This window comes from Rhinolophus sinicus, chromosome 5 (genome assembly GCF_057876585.1).
Source record: "Rhinolophus sinicus isolate RSI-liver-muscle chromosome 5, RSI-T2T, whole genome shotgun sequence".
Classification (NCBI taxonomy): Eukaryota; Metazoa; Chordata; class Mammalia; order Chiroptera; family Rhinolophidae; genus Rhinolophus; species Rhinolophus sinicus.
In genome coordinates, this window is record NC_142505.1 from 94,422,095 (window position 1) to 94,443,868 (window position 21,774).

General features: G+C 39.0%; 1 protein-coding gene across 3 annotated transcripts in view; it reads left to right on the plus strand.

The window, feature by feature from the left end:
• Positions 1-21,774, plus strand: part of SGCD (sarcoglycan delta) — an 837,085-nt gene that overhangs the window by 801,456 nt on the left and 13,855 nt on the right. For all 3 annotated transcript variants that reach the window (XM_074313830.2, XM_074313831.2, XM_019750404.3), the window contains one exon: positions 20,783-20,906. In XM_074313830.2, the coding sequence (XP_074169931.1) occupies positions 20,783-20,906 (124 nt within the window). The remainder of the gene's footprint in view (positions 1-20,782; positions 20,907-21,774) is intronic.

The window sequence follows — 21,774 nt, forward strand, 5'->3', positions numbered from 1 at the left end:
ATGCCTAGTACATAGCCAGGTCTCAATAAATAGCTGTACAAGAGATGGTCAATGTTCAATATTTGATTAATACAGGTCAAGGCAGACATGATAACATAGATAAACCAATGCTATCTTCTGGTCAATTCTTTAAGACATCTAGAAGACTCAAGTTCTTAGAGTGATTCAAAATGTGGGTAAATTTTCAGCAGAAGTTTACAAGAGAATGTCAAAATATTGGTCTTTCCAAGTAGATGCTAGAAACTAAATTCTTAAGCGCACTGGAAAGAATGCAAACTGTGAAATTAAATTTAGGTTTGAATCCTATTTCTGCTGCTTACCTGAGTGTTTCATAAGGTAGATCCCCTTTTTCTCTGTTTCTTCATATATAAAATGACAATAATACAAATATGTCATGAACAAAATAGATTATATGTATAAATTACCTACCACCGTGGCAAACGGAATCAAAGTAGTTCCCTTGATAAATCACCCACCTCCCTTCTTTTAGAGAAGTTTACTTTCAAATGCAAAAGGTAGTTTGAAGAGATAAGGACAGGTCAAAGTTTTCTCTTTATCTCATGAATATGAAATGCTTGACTCTATCATATCAATGATAAAATAGCTTCAAGCAAACTTCTTTTAACTATCAAAATGTGCCAGGCACAGTCTTGCACTATCTCATTTCATCATCACAAAATTCTATGAGGTCAGTATTAGTATCATCCTCCTATAGCAGATGGGTAAACCCGTCTGCAAAGTTTTTAAAGACCAAAGATAGAAACAAGGAACACTACTTCCTGGCAAATCCCAGAGTCTTTTCTGAAACCCCTGGTGACATGGTAGCATAGAATGGGGAAGAAAATCAATTTTTCCTGTGCTTAGAAACCACAGTAATGGTACTTTCTTCCTGTCTCCCCTCCCACCTCCTTACTAAAATAATAGTCCATTCAGGATTAAGTTATTGCAAGAGGTGGCACCACTTCACAGGCTTGGTGCAAGCCTAGTAGTATTTCATCAACAGCTCCCAGATGAGGCTGTTTTAAACTGGATGACAATTTTCCTGTGGTAGTTATTCATTTGTTAGCCAACAGATAGCTCTCTGGTTGAAGAAGAACCTTATTTCTTAACTATACCTGTACCACAGGTACATGACTTCTTCCCAGGTTACCCCAGGAGTCAACCACATTAATGAACATCTTCCAGAGTCAGCCGGCTTGCAGAAACATCCCTTTTACAACAGATTTGCACCATAACTGTTGGAAATTACCCGATAATTCATGCCGTCTAACCCAGAGATCTATCGCGCAGTGAAATTCATGACTTACCAATAAATGGCATAATAATCTTCTTTGTTTATATCAATAATTAAGGTAGCTCAAGAGGGAGCCCTTGAAACCTTGCATAAGCAAGATTTATCCCCATGGAATAGATTACGGCCATATGTCACCATTCAAAAGGTAACTGGTACATTTCATTAGAAAGTAATTGAAAAAAAGATTTATTTTAATGCCTTGTAATAAATAATCTTGATAAACATTATTGTTTGAGCAGAGAGCACCGTGTAAAGAATTTGCTTTACATCAAAATATAGTATATACTATATATCATTCTTGGATTTCTCTGAGAAGTTTTTACTTACCTTGTGCCTCTGAGTAGAGAACAGCACATTATTATACTATGATCATTCTTTTGAGAACAAGACTTTTCCCTTAGGCCCGCATGCCTTCACTGTTCTCAGGATTTGCCTTCCAACCAGACCAGGGTTTATTCTATATCCCTCACATGAAAATCTCCCACTTGTATGAACAGAAATGTTTCTAACAGTGGGTTGGAGCAAAGGCCTTAGAGACAGCGAGACTGAGCTGTGAGGTCTCGCGTTGACTAAATGGAGATGATGATAGGCTATACCTCTTGGGGTTGCAGCAAGCATTAAATGGGATAATAGCATCACAGCTCTAAGCAAATTCTTGGACTCCAGGCAGCACTCAATGGTTATAAACAGTACTATTGTTATTATCATTACCATCTCTGTCTTCTTTTAAGGCAACATCCTGAGTTCTAGGATGAGGTTTTATTTAAATGGTGTTGTACTAGTAGGGGTCATAGGGACAAGCATTTTACAAACACATGAAGAACGGAGACATGAGCTATATTCTCCACAACAGCCCTGGGCATGACTGAAAAGGACCACCCACCCCACTACAGGATCCCAAGTGAAAAATAGATCAACGGTTACTTTTAGTTTGGTGACTTTGGGAGCTGCTAAAACCATTCTACTCAGTTCTTCAGCAAACTGAGATGAAGAGCAAAGACTCCCTAATGATCATCTGCAGATGGAAATCAAATCATGCTTTTAACAGGGAACCAACAATCAAAACAATGGCAGAAGAGATGTGAGGGAAACCATTTTTTCTGTGTCTCCAACAAGCCATGTGTGAGAACTTTGCTCCTCCTTCCTGTGTTAGGATAGACTGGCCCAGGCCTGTGCTAAGTGCTGTATACACAGAGCTCTATAAAGTGTTAGAATCATCATTACCTTTATTTCAGAGATAAGTTGAGGCCCAGAGGTGAGCATCTTAAGATCCCACAGCTGCTGAGTGGAATGTCAGACCTGCTATTACTCTGCTTTATTCCAGCGCTGCTTCTCGAATTACTAGGATGCATAAAACCATAGGACCAACTTGACACGTCTTCCTGGAGAATGTTTTGCCTAAAGATTTTAAGATAGAAATCAAATAATGTAGCCAATGATAAATGAAACCACTAGTTTTCCATTAAGTAGGAATATTTGATGCTGCAGCACACTGTAACTGTTTAGGCTGAGTACAAGAAACTGCAAAGAAGTTTCAGGGACCAAAACTTCTGGCCGTCTAGGGGGACCTGTGTCCCACCTCTGTGAGTCAGTGATTGGGCAAATCATCCACCTTAGTGAACTTCGTCTGTTCAGAATGAATTCGGCCACATACTGGACCATGTGAAAGCGCCACAGCATCGAGGCATGCGGTAGCAGTGGCCCTTACTATTCAGCCGTCACATATCACTCTCAAAACCTGCCCTCCGTTTTGTTCAGCCACCAGCTTACATGCAGTCCCACCGCCGACCACACTGAGGCCGAGACAGAACCACGGGCCCTCTCTCCATATTGCTTTCAACTGCAACTTCAGGCTTCCCATGTTATCCTTTTAACTAAGAGAGGATCCCGAAATGGGGTGTAAAAAATTGCAAGGTATGTAGACTAGATAGTAACCCAATTATTTACTTTATGGCTGGACCAAAAATAGAAATTTTCAATGAATATCAAATAGAAAGTGTTTACTTTCACTTTAAATGATACAGTCGCATTATCCAAAATGTCTTTCAACACAAATAAGTCATTCCCCCAATTTCATTTGATTATAATTGACTATTCCCCGAGAGCCCTAAAACTTCGTCCTGTTATTCTAACATGTGCTCATTTTCAGTAAATAGAGGCAGTTTTAGGGTGGCATTTACAAATGTGGGTTCTGATGATCGAGCTGTGGTTGGAACAGCTTTTGCCACCTAGCTGTGTGACCTTAGGCTCAACATCCCCAAGCCTACTTTCCCTGTTTATGAAGTGGGGATCATTAACAATAACATTAATAATATAATGACTTCTTCCTAGAATTGTTTGACTAGCACATGGTACATGTGTAATAATTTTTTATCAAATAGCTTTCACAAAATTAAACTTGAATGAAGTATAATTATTCACATATGAGTATTAATTTCGGCTTTTCAGCCTTCTTAGAGCTATGTGGCTCACCTATGTAGGTCCCACAGACAGGGATTCCTGTGTAACAGAAACGGGTGCAGCGTATGCTTTAAGGTGTTGTCTACTGAGGGTCAGCATTGAGGATGAAGCAAGGTCATCCTGCTCTCTTGCATTATAATTATTGTGCATGCAATATACTCACGTGCTGTTAATCTTCCAAAATCTGTAACGAAGTGAATTCTAGGGCTGGGACAAGTATCCTTCCAACTGCTACTCCAACCCTCACTGTATAAAGGAGAGGGGGTCCCCCACGGCAACTTAGTGGCAAACCTGGTAACAAGAATGCATTCCTAATTCCTAGTCCAGTGTTCCTTTTGCTATAATACACGGTCCCATCGGGTTGAACTGACTTCCAATCCAGATCAAAGCTAGCAATTTCATTTAAAGGAAAAATCTAACGTCTATGAATTTCTTAATTTCCATTCTTTATTAAAATAATCGACAGCCTAGCTCTGTTAACACATGGAGTCGGGTTAGTTGCATGGGTCATTAAACATTCTGAAAGCATTAGATCTTATTGGGAAGACTTGAGAGTTATTACTCTCATTAATGAGAGCTAGGAGTATGGAAATGTACTTAATTTCTTTGATATTCAAATCAATTATTTAGTTTCTTTCTCACTTGAGAAAAAAAATCTCTCAGTGTAAAGAATGTAATGGTTTGGAGACGGTCGGGTACAGGCAGGACTACAGAGTTCCTCTGGAAACTGCTTACATATGCAGTCACCTTGGAAACCTCAGGTTCTGAGAAACACAATTTGCTAAAAAAAATCCAAGCTTCTAATCACCATTCAGAAGTCCATGTTAGGCTACGAAGGCACAATATTTGTGATCAGTTTTTACCTCTGGCAAAAGTAACTGACAAACTCTACAGAGAATCTGTCAAGATTTTCCCCTCTCAAAGCCATTGACAGTTAGGAAATCTTGTAACAGTCAAAAACATAGTGTGCAGGAAAAATGGACTTCTTTAGCCACTTGCCTTTGAACGTTTTGGCTTAAAATTACTGTTGGCCTTCAAGCTTTGTGCAAAGTCTGTCATGGGGCCACTAGGTACACCTGGGTGCCGCTTGTGGGTGATGAAATGTTAAGGAAGCCAGAGGGGGAATGGGTGAGACAGAATTTTTATCTGGCTGAATACAATAATGAAAGGTAGCACTTACCACCACATCCAATGTACTGGACCAAGGCTTCACCTACATTTCCACATTCCAGCTTCTTAACCGTCCTGTAAGGGAGATATTGTTATCCCTGCTGAATGTGAGAAACAGCTGAGCCTCAAACACTCTTAGCCACTTTTCCTAGGTCAAACATCCAGCAAATGGAAATGCCTGGACTCAAAATCCTGACTCTGAAGCTCAAGCTTCAAACCACTACCCTACGTTCCCTCCAAGAAATTTGGATTAAAAATTTTCAGAGGTGGGGAAAGCTAGGGCCCTAGCAGCAAAAATACAGAAAGAGGTAGTTACTAGCAAAATGGGTCACAAAATGAGGGATTTATTATTTTTTTGATCTAAACTTAGTACCCTGTTTTCCTGAAAATAAGACCTAGCTGGACAATCAGCTCTAATGCATCTTTTGGAGCAAAAATTAATATAAGACCTGGTATTATATTATATTAGGCCTGGCATTATATTATTATATTATATTATATTATATTATATTATATTATATTATATTATATTATACTGTACTATACTATATTATATTAAAGACCCGGTCTTATATTATGTTAAAATAAGACCGGGTCTTAAATTTTGCTCCAAAAGACGCATTAGAGCTAATTGTCCGGCTAGGTCTTATTTTCAGCGAAACACAGTATGAGATAATACTAATGTGACTGCCAATTCTAATGTAATTAGACAATAGTAATAAATTGTCCAGGCTCCTACCAAGAAGGGGAGGAAAAGGAAGAGTGTTTTTTGGTCCTAGAACTTACACAGAACGTAACAGGAGCACTGTATTTAATGCCAGGAGCAGAAGCTAAGAGGGACATCGATGCAACACACATTTATTGAATACCAGGCAACATCCTTGATGCTGGGCATAAATCTACTGGAGTTACTGCTCTTGCAGAGTTTATTCTAGAGGAAGAAAAAAATCGGTTAAAACAAGTAAACAGACAAATAAATAATTACAAGTTGTGTTCAGTGGCATGAAGGACTGTCACTGAAGTCCTCTCTAAAAAGGTGGCATTTAAGCGAGACTTGAAGCATGAGAAGGAAACAGACATCATAAGGGGAAGGTTAGCGGATGGGGCAGGTGAACCTACCGTTTGTTGCAGGCAGGTGACCAGGAGGTCGCTCAAGTCTCCTCAGTGAAAAATCTGTTGAAGACCCTCTTTGGCCTGGGTAAAGTGAACCTCAGGATAACCAAATCGCTTGCTAAAAACAAATGCTTGTCTTTAATACATTTGGAGCCCTAACCTAAGGAAACTCCAGATGGCGTAGCAGGTTACAGGAGGAGATTTCCACCCAATACGCAGAACTTCTTTTCAACAATCAGAAGCTTAGAATATTATAAAACATTTGCTAGGAATCAGGAGGCCTGGGTTTGAACTGCAACTCTGTAGACACATCGTCTAGACATGACATTTAACCTCCCCGAGCCTCCACTGCCTGTTCTCACAAATGGGGCTGGTAGTGAATACCAGAAAGGACAATATACATGAAAATCCCCACCAGGCAGGGCATATAATATCAATTCACTGATGGAATCTAAATCCGTCACTGGAACTCGACACTGGGCTTCTGTGTGAGTCCTCGGAAGTCCCTTTGCATCAGACTTTGTGAATGCCTATCTCAGAAACACAGGCCGAGTCACCAAGGTTGCCGGGAAATGTGGTCCGAGGGAGCACTATGAATTTTCAAGCTGAAAACTAAATGGGCCACAGTGTTTAACATGGCAGTAGCCAGTACCGTGTCTGAAAGTTATCTAGCATCAAAATCTCACCATTATTTTAAGTGGCCCTTTCTACTGACATAAACCAGGATCTCCAAAATGGTGGTTGGTTCATTAGCGTTTATCCAACAGCACGACTGAAAATAGGGTACTTTTCTTGAAATAGGAATTCAACTTTGAGCTCATGAAGCTTCAGTGAGAACTAATAAACTTTCAAGTCAACAAAGAAATTGTTTAAGAACTATACACACTCTGAGTTCCACTGGTATGTGAAGGTTTTATAAACACAGGATCATTAGATTAGCACCTCAAAAATGCAAATAGCCCAGGTAGGACACTGAACCCACAGAGTAGGCACTGCGGGTCTTCATTATGTCAAGTACATTAACTTAGCTCCTGGGGTCACAATTAGGTTTCTCCCAGAAGCAATACCGTAACCATTCTGTTCCCATCCTTGGTAGGGTTCCATATTAAAGCTGGTATATCTGTAACACACACACAGATCTGCTAAGTCAGTCTAAGTCAGTGATTTTCAACCATCACCCTATAGATAATTTTTTTTAAATTTAGATGCCCTGGCATTCTGATTTAATTTTTTTTCTCCCTCAAACATAGAACATACAGAGGAATCCTAGGTGTTGGTGTGACTGTTCTTTCCTAGGAAAGGCTGGGGCTAATCCTCTGCTATTTCAATTACCACATGTATTACTTGGTTTTTATGAGGTTTTGAAGGTCATTCCCCAAAGTAATAAAAGCCATTGCCTCCATTCTCTGAGGATAGGAGAAAAATATGATCTAAAAGCCTGTCTAGGTTTAGAAGTGATTAATGTAGATTCTTATGATGAAGGAAATGAAAACGCGAAATCTGGATAAGTAATCACTATTTGAACAAAAACAATTTCAACAAAAAATGAGCTTGAAACAGAGAGAACAAACTGATAATGCCAACAGCAAATAAATTATTCTCTGAGTTTTAAAAACTCAGACCTTGTGATAGCATTTTAAGTTTTGTGGATTTCTTCTTCTTCTTCTTCTTTTTGATTCATGACACTTCTGAGTATAACGGGAGGAAAGAGACACTTGCTACCCCATGTTTCACAGGTACTTGAAATGGAATTTGAGCAAAGGAGGAGAGGTTTCAAATGAACGCAGACATGTGCCAGGAAATGATGGTTGCATAGAGGAAACATCTCCCCAGGGCTTCATAAACCTAGGAGACACGACCTGGTTTCCCCTCGTCATAGTCCTTGAGCCTCACAGGAGCTGTGAAACCATCTCAGAGGACAGTAAACAGACTCTGGGAACTTTGGAACTCGGGTAGGACTTTGCTTTGTGTCTAGCTATAGAATGAGAACATTTCAGAGGAAATGTTCACCCTGGTACGATGCCCCCTGCAGGGTGACTTGGCTGAGACAACCAGTTCTCAGAGCACACCTTCCTAGTCTCACCAGCCCAAGCGAGTCAGCTGACACTCCACAGACTTTGACTGTTTCCAAAGGTTTTGTTTTGTTTTGAGGCTGTAGGTACATACTGCCGTTAACTAAGCCATACGGGAATATGCCGTCAACTACAATCACACATACCTCCCACTTCTCTGTCTCTAGCCCTGCGTATACACATTTCCACTTGACATCTCAAACACCTCCAATTCGACGTATCTAAAACTTAACTCACAATTTTCTCTGCTTACACTCTTCCTATCTCCGTGGCTGACCCACACACTATACCAGTTATAAAAACCACAACACTGGAAATCATTCTTAACTCATTCCATCACCAAATCCAAGTCACAATCTTCTCCACCTGGATAACCACAGCTTCCTAGCTCGTCTCCTTGCAATCCCCTTGCCCCTTCTTATGCACTCTCCACTCTGTAGCCAGCTATATATGAGGATAATATTACACACACACACACACACACACACACACACACACACACACACACCCCTACATATGCAGGTATATGTATCTGGAGAACCCTGACTAATATCTGAGTAGTATATATGTAAAGATATTTATCATAAGGAATTGGTTTACCTGATTATGGAGGCCAAGAAGTCCTAAGATCTGCAGTCAGCAAGCTGGAGCTCCAGGAGAGCTGATGGTATAAGTTGCACTCTGAGGGCAGAAGACCAATGTTCCTGCTTGAGTAGTCAGGCGGGCAAAGTTCCCTCTTACCCAGCCCTTTGCTCTATTCAGCTCTTCAGGTGATTGGATGAGGCCCACCCACATTAGGGAGGCAATCTACTCTACTGGCTCCACTGATTCAAATGTTAATCTTATCCAGAAACAACCTCACAGACACACACCAACGTTTGACCAAACGTCTGGGCACCCTGTGGCTCGGTCAAGTTGACACGTAAAATTAACCATCACAGTAGTTTTTCAAACATGGACATCAGATCATGTTGTTCATTATCGTTTTATGTCTGTACACTCCCACGCCATTTAAAATCTTGTTTTCTCACCATGTGCTGCAACGCCACGCCGAACTTGTCTCTTAGCGCTTCTTGTTAATACCCCATTCTCTATCAACCTTCTTTCAATTTCTTTAAGCCATAAAACTATTTTTCTCCTAAAAGTCTTCATGCATGCTGCTCGGAACACTCCTTCCCATCCAAGAGAAGTCAGCATAATCCTTCCAAGACCCCAACTCTTCCCACAAGCCAGTCCCCTGTTATATAAATTCTTACCATCCCCAGTACTTCTCCATCAAGGAGTCCTCGCCACCGTAAACTAATAGTTGCTTAATGTATCTCATCCTCAACAGCACATAAACTCACTAGAGCAAGGATTATATTGTTTACAACTGTAACCCCAGCATTTTGCATATAATAGGAATTCAATAAATGCTGTCCAAATAAATGAGCCACTTCCTAATGACCCTACCAGTCTGGGACACAGGCCACTTCTCTGTCCCCTTAGGTCTATTATAATAAATGTTTATTAAATAAACCAACAAGCTCTACCCTGGGTAAAAATGGTTACTGCAAAAGAGTGTTTTGTGATGGTCTGGCCTGCCTTTCATAAAAGCAAACTTCAAAATGGAAAGGCTACAGAGAGTTACTCTGGAAACTGTGCATATACGTGTAGGAAGAATAGAGCATCACTGCTTTTTCTAAAAGAAATGGCCTTCCCACGACAACATCCAACCTGTTTCTTAAATCTTTAGAGCAGAACCCTGGAAAACTCTGCTGAGATTTGTCAACTCAGGATTTAAAGACGGATCTCTAAACACTCAGGCAGCTTCATTCATAAAATGTAAATGGCTACTGCCTATACGGGAGCATGAATTTCAAAGTAAGCCTTCCTTGATTTAAAAGTAGATCCTATAGAACTAGAAAAGCCTAAGTTTCTTCTTACTTTTTGTAGGTGCTTATTTCAACCAGTTTCTCTATTGCAAGTTGAAACTGATTCCCCTGAGTACAGTGTATTTAAGCCAAAGCAGCCATTTAAAACAGGATGGCATAGTGGGGTGGACTTGTATTGTATCCACTTAGCCAGCTGGCACTACATTTCCTGGAATTCCCTTCTCTGAGTTAGCGTGAGGATTGGACGGTGGGAGTGAAACCTCAGCCGCACTCCTTTCCCACTGGAAGGTGGGTGCAGGGCAGCGGGCACTGCTGGAGACCTCTGCAGGCTTACCGTATTAGTGTAGGGCAGCCCCCAGTCTTTAGACCCTCTGGCTCCCAATGGTTTCCTCTTCTGCTTCTCTATCTCCTGAGCTGGAAGCAGTCTTAGTTTCATGAGGAAGGGCGGCAGCTTTCCCTCTGCTGAATCAAAGACCTAGAAGTGGTAAGAAGCTCTTACAGGTACCAGCTCATCTGGTAGGTTCCAGCTCGTCCTCACTCCCCCACTTCACATTCACCTTCCCTTCCTGCCTGCCTGTCCTGCCGACTTCAGGCTCCAGCATCAGACACGAAGACAACAGCCGTATAGAGACTGTGTCCCCAGCTCCCACACTTCGCAAGGTTCGATTCTTCTCATGTACTCGTCTCTCATTCACAGAGGCGTTCTTTCTCTAATTGCACAGTGCCTGATAAACTTCTAGATAGTTTTCTAGGAAACCAGCAACCCGTACGCCAGATCTGGCTGTCAGAAAAATTGGCATATCCGTGTCTTAAAATAATAATAACTAATAAGTTGTCAACTTTTAAAGATGAGTTGATATCACTGTACAATTTCAAACTCCAGTTTTTGAAAAACAAGAAATGTGGATCTCTAGTACAGCAGTATGGTAGTCTAAGTACCCTGACCCGTTGTTTTAGTTGAAAATAACTACAACTAGTGGTAAAAACATTTTTAAAACATTTCAAGTGCATTGAGGAACTGGAAATTATTTAAGATTATTGAGAGTCCAAAAACGAAAATATCATGGGAACCCGGAAAAGTAATCTGAGCATGGAGGCCAGCGATAACTTTACAGATTTTGCTAAACTACATGAAATTCAGTTTCAGTTTTCAGTCTAGTGGGTCATGGGTACAAAGCAAATCTCAGGGCCCACCTGAAGCCGGCAGTCTAATTAAGAGATCTCACGATGAAACTGGGACCCCAATGTGCCAAACCCTCAGTATAAGGACAAAATAGAACTCAACCAACCTAGTCTTCCCCACCCCTGACCCTTCCACCCAGAGGACTACAAGGGAAATTACATGTCTTGAACCTCAGCACTGCATGTAAGAGAAAGAAAAACATTTTTCCGAGGCTTGGTAACTCCAAACTAGACCTCGCTCTGGTTTGTTTGCAGCCTGAATTCATATTACCTGGGTGGTCACAAAACCTCAAGCAAAAAAAATAGTTACAGTTTAAACTGAACATGGTACCAATGATTGATGGAAACAAATGCAAATCCTCTAGAGAAAAATCACCTTACATGCACGTCTCAACTAATTTCTACTGACAAAGACCCAAGAACTATGAACCCACAGTCAAGAAGTACTAATCGCGATACTCAGAAGCAAGACACCTTGAGCAAGAAAGCAGGAAAAGAAACAAGGCAGCCAGTTTCAACCCATCCATGGAGGCTTCATCTATGGGAATTAGCAGAGAAATATATAAAATAGATATGTTTACTATGAGTAAAGAAACCAAAGAATGAATTTAGAAAGGAAAAAATATAAAAATGACCTAACAAATTAGAAAATGAGCCGAACAGAATTTCTAGAAATGAAAATATCTCAAAAAGTAAAATCCCAATGGATGTGATAAGACATGATAAAAATAAAAATAAGTGAACATGACAATATATCTAAAGAATCATCCAGACAGCAGGGAGGCAGAATAATAGGAATGCTAGAGTAAGAATGTCTAATCCAAGTTTCATTCAGAACGAGAAGAGAGAGAACGAAGCCAAAACAATTTTCAAAGACATCAGCTGAGTATTGCCCAGAAGTAAAGAAAGTAAGACACAAAACTACAAGTTTAGAGACTTAAAAAAAAAAAAAAGAGCAAGTAAAATGAAATCCATATCTAGGCATATTAAAACGACACTTGCAAAACATCAAAGATAAAAAGCAGAGGAGAGAAAAGAACCAAACAGAAGTTCTAGCATTGAAGTTAGACTGACAGCTGACTTCTTAACCACAACAGTGAGAACCACAATACCAGGGGTACAATATTTTTAGTTCCTAAGAGACAATAATTATCAGCATAGTTGTGCACGCAGCCCAAATCCCTCCCATAAGGAAAAGCAAATTAAAGGTTTATTCCAGAGAAATAAAACTGAGGATTTGCCCCACATCTCTCACTAAAAGAAAATATCAAGGATTTTCCTGATGTTAAAAAAAGGGAGGTTTAAGATGACAGAGGAATAAATGAAGTGAAAAAATATATGGGTATATGTAAATTAACATTGATTGTATGCACAGTTATCTTGCTAGATTAAGGAATACAGAACCAACATAACAAACAATAGCACATAAATCAAGAGTAGTGAATTTGGACAGATAGATTTAAAAAGAAAATCCATTAAAGATTCAATATTGCTAAGAGGTCAACTCTTTCCCAAAACCGATCTATGGGGTCAACACAATCTGAGTCAAAATCCCAACAGGCTTTTGAAATAGACATGGGAACAGAAAGAATCTAGAAAAGCCAAAACATACGAATATATATATATGGATATATATATATATATATGGATATATATATATATATATGGATATATATATATATATATATATATATATATATCTCCATCCTATCTATCTGTCTAAAAGAGGATTTTTACTCAGAACTCATACATAGCAAATCAATAACAAAAACACAACCAAATTGCAAAAACAGTTGGGCATAAGATTTAAATAGATCTCTTCCAAAAGAATATCTTTGACTAACCTGTAAGTACCTGAAAATCTGTTCAATATTGTTAGTCATCAGGGAAATGAAAACCATAATAAAGTACTATTTTACAGCCACTACAACAGCTTCAATTACAGAAATATTGGTGGTAGGACTGTAAAACTGTGCATCTATCTTGAAAAACAGTTTGGCAACTTCTTCTTGTATGAATCTATTGTTATACCACATATTACCCTAAAACTTAGCAGCTTAAAACAACAGACTTTTATTATCTCACAGTTTCTGTAGGTCAGAAAGCTACTTATTTAAGAGCAATAAAATCTTTGTCCTCAGAAAGACTTGTATAAGAATATTCATAGTACTTTGCACAAAATAGCCCCAAACTGGAACCCACCAAATATCTACTAACAGAAGACCGGATAAAGGCTACAAATTTCAGTTATAAAATACATGAGTTCTGGAGGTCTTATGTACAGCATGGTGACTACAGTTAATAATATGTATTATATACTTGAACTTTGCCAAGAGAGTAGATCTTAGTGTTCTTTTACAGGGGATAAAATGTAAATATGTGAGGTGATGGATAGGTTAATTTGCTTAATTGAGGAATTATTTCACAATGTATACATATATCAAAACAATGTTGTACACCTTAAATATATTCAATGTGTATTTGTCAGTAAAATAAAAATATCTATGCATTTCACTGTTTGTAAATTTTGCCTCAATAAAAAGTCATCTGAAATAAAAAATAATCCATTTACATGTGAGACACATCTAAAACATAACCATAAAGAATGGTTGATATTTAAAAATATGGAAATATGTCTCCAAGGAAAATACTGACAGTAACAGAGTGAGAACTATATATACTAAGAGGCAAAATGGATTTTAAGGCAAAAACCTTACCAGAAATAAATAGGATCGTGATACATAGAAAACGAAGGTAAGATAACTATAAGCTGGTATTCATTTAATAACATACCTCTTTTAGTAACTGATAGGTCAAACAAATAAGCATATATATATGTATTTGAACAGAACAATTAAATATCTGACATATTAAAAATTAGGAAAAGCAAAAATTAACTAAGAAAGCAACACATTGTAGAACTTTTAACAACTGTAGAATTTTCCTAATTTAAAACAAAAAGACAAGGAGGAATTCAAGAACTAGAAATATACATGAAACAGGTAAGAATGACAAAAGCAAAAATTAGCTCTTTGAGAAACACTAATAATTAGTGGTACTGCTCCAATGGAAAAAAGCGTATATGAATAAAAATATTTGGAATGAAAGACACTAACTACAAAAGCAGGGAGCACTTTAAAAATGAAGATATTATTAAAAGTTTGCCAACAAATTAAAACCTTTATATGAAATGGAAAGGTACCAACAATAAAGATAACTCACCAAAACCAACCTGAGAAGAAACACAAAAGCTGTATAATTGTTTTTAAAAAATGGAAATAAGATGTTTTTTTCTCCATGCCCAGTGGACTTATCAATGAGTTTAAACATATAAGGAACAAATAATTCTAATCTTTCATACAAACTTCCAGAATATAGAAAAGTAATAGAACCTGCCAAAGATATTATAAGAAAGAGAAATTACAGAATAAACTCACTTATGAACACAGGTGCAAAATCCTTTAAAAAATTAACAAATAGTTTCAGAAATATATAGAAAAGATTGTACATAATGAAAATGTTGTGTTAATGCCAAAAAAAATATCACAGGAGTAGATTATTATTACATATAATTCACCACATCGTTAAGGAGAAATACATTATCCCAATATATGAAAAATAAAATAATACTTGATAAAGTTCACACTAATGAATGATACCATCTTTTAGCAAAATAAGAATAGAAGGTAGCTCTCTTATCTTATTAAAAAGTATTTGGGGGGAAAAAAGCTTAGAACAAAAAAATCATACTTGATATTAAATTGTTGAAAGTTTTCCTTTAAAGTTAGGATTCCTTACTTTTAGTCAACACTGTATTGGACAGTCCAAATATAGTATAGAAAGAAAAAATAAACATAATGTATAAAAAAATAAAAAGAAATAAAATTGTCATAAATTAAAAGTGTCTATAAAGAAAACCTGTGCACAAATTATGAAAATAAGATAATTTACCTAAAAGATCAATATACAAAAAAAATTTTATTTAAATGGACATCAGTACAATAGGAAAAAGAAATAGGGGTAAGAGAAATATTTTTTTTTTATAAAAATACCATTTTCAATAGCTACAAAAGATATGTTGAATGCACATAGAGAAAATTGTTCAACTTTACTGAAGTACATCCAAGAAAACATAACTAAATAGAGACAGATGCAATGTTCATGGAATAAAAACAGATCCAATCAAAATTCCAAAAGGGCTTCCATGTAAAACTTAAGTTCATTCTGAAATGTACGTGGAAGACCAAGATTAGGACATTCTTGAAGAACAAGGTTAAGAGGACTTGCCTTATGAAGTACAAAGAATTTTAAAACGTTAATAATTCACATAAAATAATTATTGTCACAGGGATAGACAAATAGAATAATGAAACAGACTAGAAAACCCCCAAAAGACCCAGAGGTATATGACAATATCATTTGTGACAGAGCTAAATATGGGATTTTCAATATATGTCGAGCTCATTGTTCTGTCTCTTCTGACCCCAACTTCAGACCATACACAAAAAGTAATATCTGGTAAATCAGAGACATAATGAAAAAGCAAAACATAAAATTTTGAAAACAGTATAAAAGAACTTTATGACCTCAGTGTAGGGAAGTGTTGCTCAAATAAGACACAGAAAGCACAAACCCTAGAGGAAAAGATCATAATTTTGGACATTAAAATGTACAACTTCATTTATTCAAAGATGCCAAGCATAGAGTGAAAAGACAAACCACAGAGTCAGGAAAGAAATTGTCAATGCATAGAACTGCTAAATAATTATTTTTCAGAATATATTAAGTACTACTATAATTCACACACACAATAACAACAACAAAAACAAAACAGACAAAAGACATTTCACTGAAGAAGAATCTCAAATGGCTTATAAACAAAGCAAAAGATGCTTCACTCTATTACTAACCTGGGGAAGGCAAATTTAAAAGACAAGAGCATCCCACTTCACACTTATTTCATACTAAATATCAAATGCTAGGAAGAAAGCAGAATAACCAGAACTCTATACACTATTCATGGGAAAGTATCTAATAAGGCTGTAGATATGCCTATCCTAGAAGCTAGCACTTCCACTCCTCACATATGTGTCCTAAAAAGAATTTACAAATGTACACCAGGATCCATGTATAAGAACGTGCACACATGCACTGTTTGTAGAAACAAAAACCTGGAATCAACCCAAATGTCCAACAGAAGGATGGACAAATAAATCATGATGTAAGATAACACCAGGGAAATCAAATACACAGATGCAGCTCAGGAATATAACGCTGAGGCAAAAAAAAAAAAAAAAAGGTAAGTCACTAAAGAATATGTAAGTGGAATTATTGTGTGCACAAAGTTCAAAAACGTGACAGTAAACAACATATTGTTGAAGGAGGCAAATGCAGTCATATTATTAAGGAAAGCAAGAAAAGAGTAAACACAAAATTCATAATGGTAGTTCTCCTTGAGAGAAGGAAATGGGTGGGATTAGGAAGAGGAACTGAGGGTATTACAAAGGTAAAAAAAAATTCTTTTTTCTTAAAAAGGATGGTGAGTGTACAAGGTCCTTTGCATTGTCATTCTTTATACCATAGTTATAGTTTTAAAAATCCTCTTTTGCATCAGTTACAAAAGTTTAATGATTAAAAATAAAGTTAAATTATTAATTCAGAAGCCCTGGCAGCAATTGGCCAGAGCAGAGCAGCAGCTGCCCTCATGGAGAGCATCTTCGTCACTGGCCATGTGTTATCACCCAGAGACTGTCGTATCCCTTACAGCTTCCGTAGAGGTCATTCATTTACATCACCTGTCCAGCTTTGTGTGCCCCTGGGATTATCACCTTTGCTTTAGAGTGGCGGTGGTTCTCATCCTGTGGTCCCCAAACCGGCAGCTTCAGCCTCACAGTGAAAGTGTTCAGGCATCACCCTACACCTCCTATATCAAACTCGGGGGCTGGAGCCCAGCAAATGTTTTAACAAGCTCTCCAGGGGATCCTGATACATTCCATAAGCACTGTTCTTGAGGACATGGCCCAGTCCATGGCCCTCCCTTCCTTGCCATTCTTCCGTTCTGAGTCTTCAGTCCTCCCAGAGAAGGCCTGCACTTTCTCCTAATGGAAGCGTGTCCCTTTCCGAGATCCAGCAGCAGCTTCCAAGGCCCGCCACCAGGAGGAAGCCTCCTTCCTTGTTTCCTTGCTCGGTGCTAAGTGCTGTGTTGTGATTGGTAATCTGTGGTCAGGAATTCACTGACATGGCGTCCAGAGGGCTCTGTTTCGGGTCCTGCGGGAGCTTTGTCCACAATGGGAAGACAAGCAGGTGAACAAACTCCTAAGTCCGCCTAAGTGCAAAGGACGTTAAGATGGGCTGTGAAACAGCCGGTTACCTGTTTGTCTCTGCTTCGAGGAAATTACCATTTCCACCTTACTGTAGCCTTTCCCAATAGGAGACAGTGACAGAGGAGCTCCCTTGCTCAGCACCCTGGTACTTCCAACGCTAAGGGGGCGAGGGGGGAGGTAGCAGTCATTTCTGAGTCCACTCTGGCTTGGAGCCCTCCTGCTGATCTCAGAGCCCATAGGAGCGTGAGCACAAGTAAAGTGAATTCTAACGCCTGTCGGCAATGCCAACGCTCCCTCTGATGAAGTTCTCCAAGCTCCACACGTTTGTTTCTGTGTCAAGCTCTTTCTTTCCCTCAACCAGCTTCTTGTATGAGTCATTCACTTTGAATGCTGCATACCAAATAGGAACACACTCACCGTATCCTGAATTTGCTATCACCGATGTCAACTGTTTAAATAAGTTATGAGAAACACAGTGTACTGGCAAGTATACATCGCTGAGCCATATGTAGTACCACCGTCTTACCCTTATATACAGAGGCTGGTTTTGGAAATACAAGGGCTAATTCCATGAAGAAAGAGGTGGCATTTAATTACATAGAGCGACATGAAAAGGTGTTGGACAGGAAAGAAGTCCAGCTCTTCTGAAAGTGATATGGTATAGTGGACAACATACTGGCTGTAGTGTCCACTAAACTGGAATTTCAATCTGAGCTGTGCCCTTTTACTAGACATACACTGAGCAAGTCACTTAATCTCCTTATTAGTATAATTAGGACCAACGGAATAGCAGATTCATAGGATTTTTATGAGGATTTAATGAGATAACACACACAGAGCACTTTGCACAGGGCTCATCCCCTAGTCCGCGCTCAGTAAAACATACCTGATGTTTGTGGCAAGAACTAAGACTACCAGAATAGGTCACACCAAGTCCTAAATGGCTGAATAAGCTCAGGAGTTCAGATCATTTGTAGGGAACTTATGAAGCTTTTGATAAAAGAAGCGACATATTCAAAACTGACTTTAGGAAGACAGATTTGTGTGTGAAGCACACTGGACAAAAGGAAGAATTAGAAACAAAACTTGTCAGGCAGGTCAAAACAGTCCAGGTTGGAGGAATTAGTATGCTGAGTATTGAGACATTGTGAGTTAACAGTCAGTTAATGGATCAAATGAGGGAGGGAAGAAGTGAGACAGGGAAAGAGAGAATGTGGCATGAGGACTCTGAGCTGGCGAAAGTGGGCGACAGCAGTGCCACTGAGAAGACTGTGACCAAAGCTGGAGTCGAGCAGGTGATATTATCAGAAAGGAAACGTATGCCATAAGGGTAAAGGTATCCATGTCAGTGAAAACAGAAGAGTTAGAAAAGGTAGGATTAAACTGTTATGTCCGCTGGACCTCACAGGAGACAAACAAAGAAAATGACAGGAAGCCATCTTCATATTTCAAAAGTGAAAAGGGGTCAAGAGTGCAGGAAGGAGCTCAACTGAGTTGGATTTAGGCCCTGCACAGATGTCACTTCCTGTTGCTCTGGTAACAAGACCCTCCCCTCCTTGTACTGAGAACAAGTGAGAAAAACCACATGCAAGTGAAATAAACCACAGTTGACGTTATAGTGAGAAAAACCACATGGAAATAAAATAACCCACAATGCTAGCTGGAACCGTACCTGCTTCAGCACCAACTTGGGGAAGGTTTTGTGAGGAGGGGAAGGAAGAGGTCAGAAAGAAAAGAATGAGTTAGATCGAAGCTCAAGCCAATCTTTTCATGAGCTCTATACACCTGGGGTTTCTCTTTATGACTGGGGTTGAGTCACTGTAGGGGAAATACAAAAATCAGTGGAGAAAGCTGCTGCCTGGAAACAAAACAAAGCTCAGGAACCCAGACCGGGGCATATGGAAGAGCCCTCTCCTGGCTCTGGTGGGACATGACTTGAGATCTCAGTGATGGCGTCCCACTGGTCAGCTGGTTATTCCTGCCGCTTAGTAAAGCCCAAGAGAGTTTGCCTGTCCCAAAGGGAAAGGTGGAAGCAGAACAAGGGGTTGGCATTTGGCAGAGAGTGATGCTTCTTCTTAACATGTTACAAGTGTCTGAAAGTTAGGAACACAGAGAAAAAAAAGAAAAAGAAAAAAACACGAGAAGTTGGTCTGAATCAGAGCAGTTTGAAAACCATGCAGAGGTCCTTGCTTCTTAAGTCGGGACACTTTCTCTGTGACAGAGAGGAGGATCGTCATTCATTTCTATTTGGCAATAATGTTAAAACCTGGACTAGTCAGGAGATGGGTAGTATTTTCACCTTAAATGAGTTAGGCAAAAATCTTCCCAAGGAGTATTAGCCTGAGTGTTAGACTCAGCCTCTGTGGCTGAGTCTTCTGTTCATTTAGTTTTTTAACTTATATACAATAAAATTCACTCTTCTGGGGGAATCGTTACGTGCATGTTCACAAACACAGAGATGTGTAACACCACTGCAGCCAAGATACAGAACCGATCAGAACTGATCAAGATTCAGTTCGATCACCGAAAAACATCTCCTCACGCTGTCCCTTTGCAGTCAAATCGCTTCCCATCTCTAACCACCCCCCCAACCACTGGTCTATCCGAATCTTCTTTTGACAACAGCCTATTTCAGTAAGGCCCAAAATTTCTTCATGATTTACTAGAACAGTTACAATAGTAACAGCAGTTAATTGTAATAGTTAATACACATTATGCATTTCCAATGTGCCAGGCACCCTCTGAAGCATTTTATAGAAGAGGAAACTGAGGCTTTGAGAAATTTTTGGAAAGGAAAGCAAAGAAGAGAGGAGGGAAGAAAGACTTGCCCAAGGTCATGTCATTGCAGCCCGTGGCTTGAGTCCAGGCATGTCTATCTCTACCCCCATGGAAGACACAGAAAGTAGGACAAAGTAGTAGAAACCTACCAGTTGCAGGAAGCTCAGTTTAGACCTGGGATTGTCTTACTCTACAACTACATGGATTTTATGTGAGAATTTGGTTCATTAGACCAGTAGAGCAATAATTGACTGGTATAAGATAAAATGAAGCCAGGTTCCTCCGACACCTTCCGTACAACCTGTGTGATATGCAATGAAGAGAAAGCCCGAATATGTTCTCCATCATCAACTTGACCTGGTGTGTAAAGCAAAGCTAGAAAAAAATCTCCTGATCAAATAATGAAATGTCATTTCAATGCTCTGAGCATCAAATTTCCTCTTAAATTTTCAAACAAAATAATAAATAACTAAATACTGAAGTGGATCTTTCATTTTAGTCTTATGTATATTTCAGGTTGGAGTCCCCAACCCGGTCTCTGGTGATGGAGGCCCCAAAAGGAGTAGAAATAAATGCAGAAGCCGGCAATTTGGAAGCCACCTGCAGAACAGAGCTGAGACTGGAGTCCAAAGACGGAGAGGTAGGGGGTGAGAAGGACGTGCGTCCAGAGAGACACAGCTCCAACCAGCCAACCTTTCCCAAAACTGCTCTGTTCTTCCCTTTGCCGCTGAAATTGCTCCTACACTGTAACAACAAAAGGTGCCAATCCAAAGGTTTCATTTCTGGAACAAATATGTTGTACAAGACAGTACTCAGCCAAACCCACAATCCATAAAAATTATGACTTATCATCTGTATGATGCTGAGATGATCGCATGTATTGCAAGTACAGAATTATGCATGTGGGTATAAAAATGAATGCTATTTCCCAATTCTGTCTTTTGTCACCTTAGAATAAGATTTAGGTAGCTGGCATAATTAAGCTGCATATCACACACATCTGGCGAAAGATGAGCTTCATTTACTTGCAGTCATTTTTAAAGTTTATGTTGTATGTTTCTACTTTCATTGAAAGTGGAAAGTCAGATTCAACAGCCATCCCAAATCAGAATGAGCCAAAACTTCAGCAGGCTAAGACCAGGCATCAAGAGGATGACAGATGGCAAATATTGGTTCTATTACCCCAATACAATCCCCCTCTGATGAACAGAAGAGCTGCTTGTGTTTTTGCAGGCAATGTAAGCCAAGTCCCCAAAGAAAATAGGATTCCACTGCAAACATTTTAAAATGCCTTCATTGTGTTCATAAGCAAAGTTTTCTATTTAAGAATTTTAGAGAGAGGAAAACTGTGTTTTTATTTTTAAAGGAAAACTCTGTTTCACTTTTCGTATCAACTTAGAGGTGATCAGTCTCCAGCTGCCTCTGTACACCAATCCTGCCTTTTGATTGGTTTGGCATTTGCAATGTTTGTTTTAAAAGAGTTAATCAGATAGAGCATTCAGTTATCA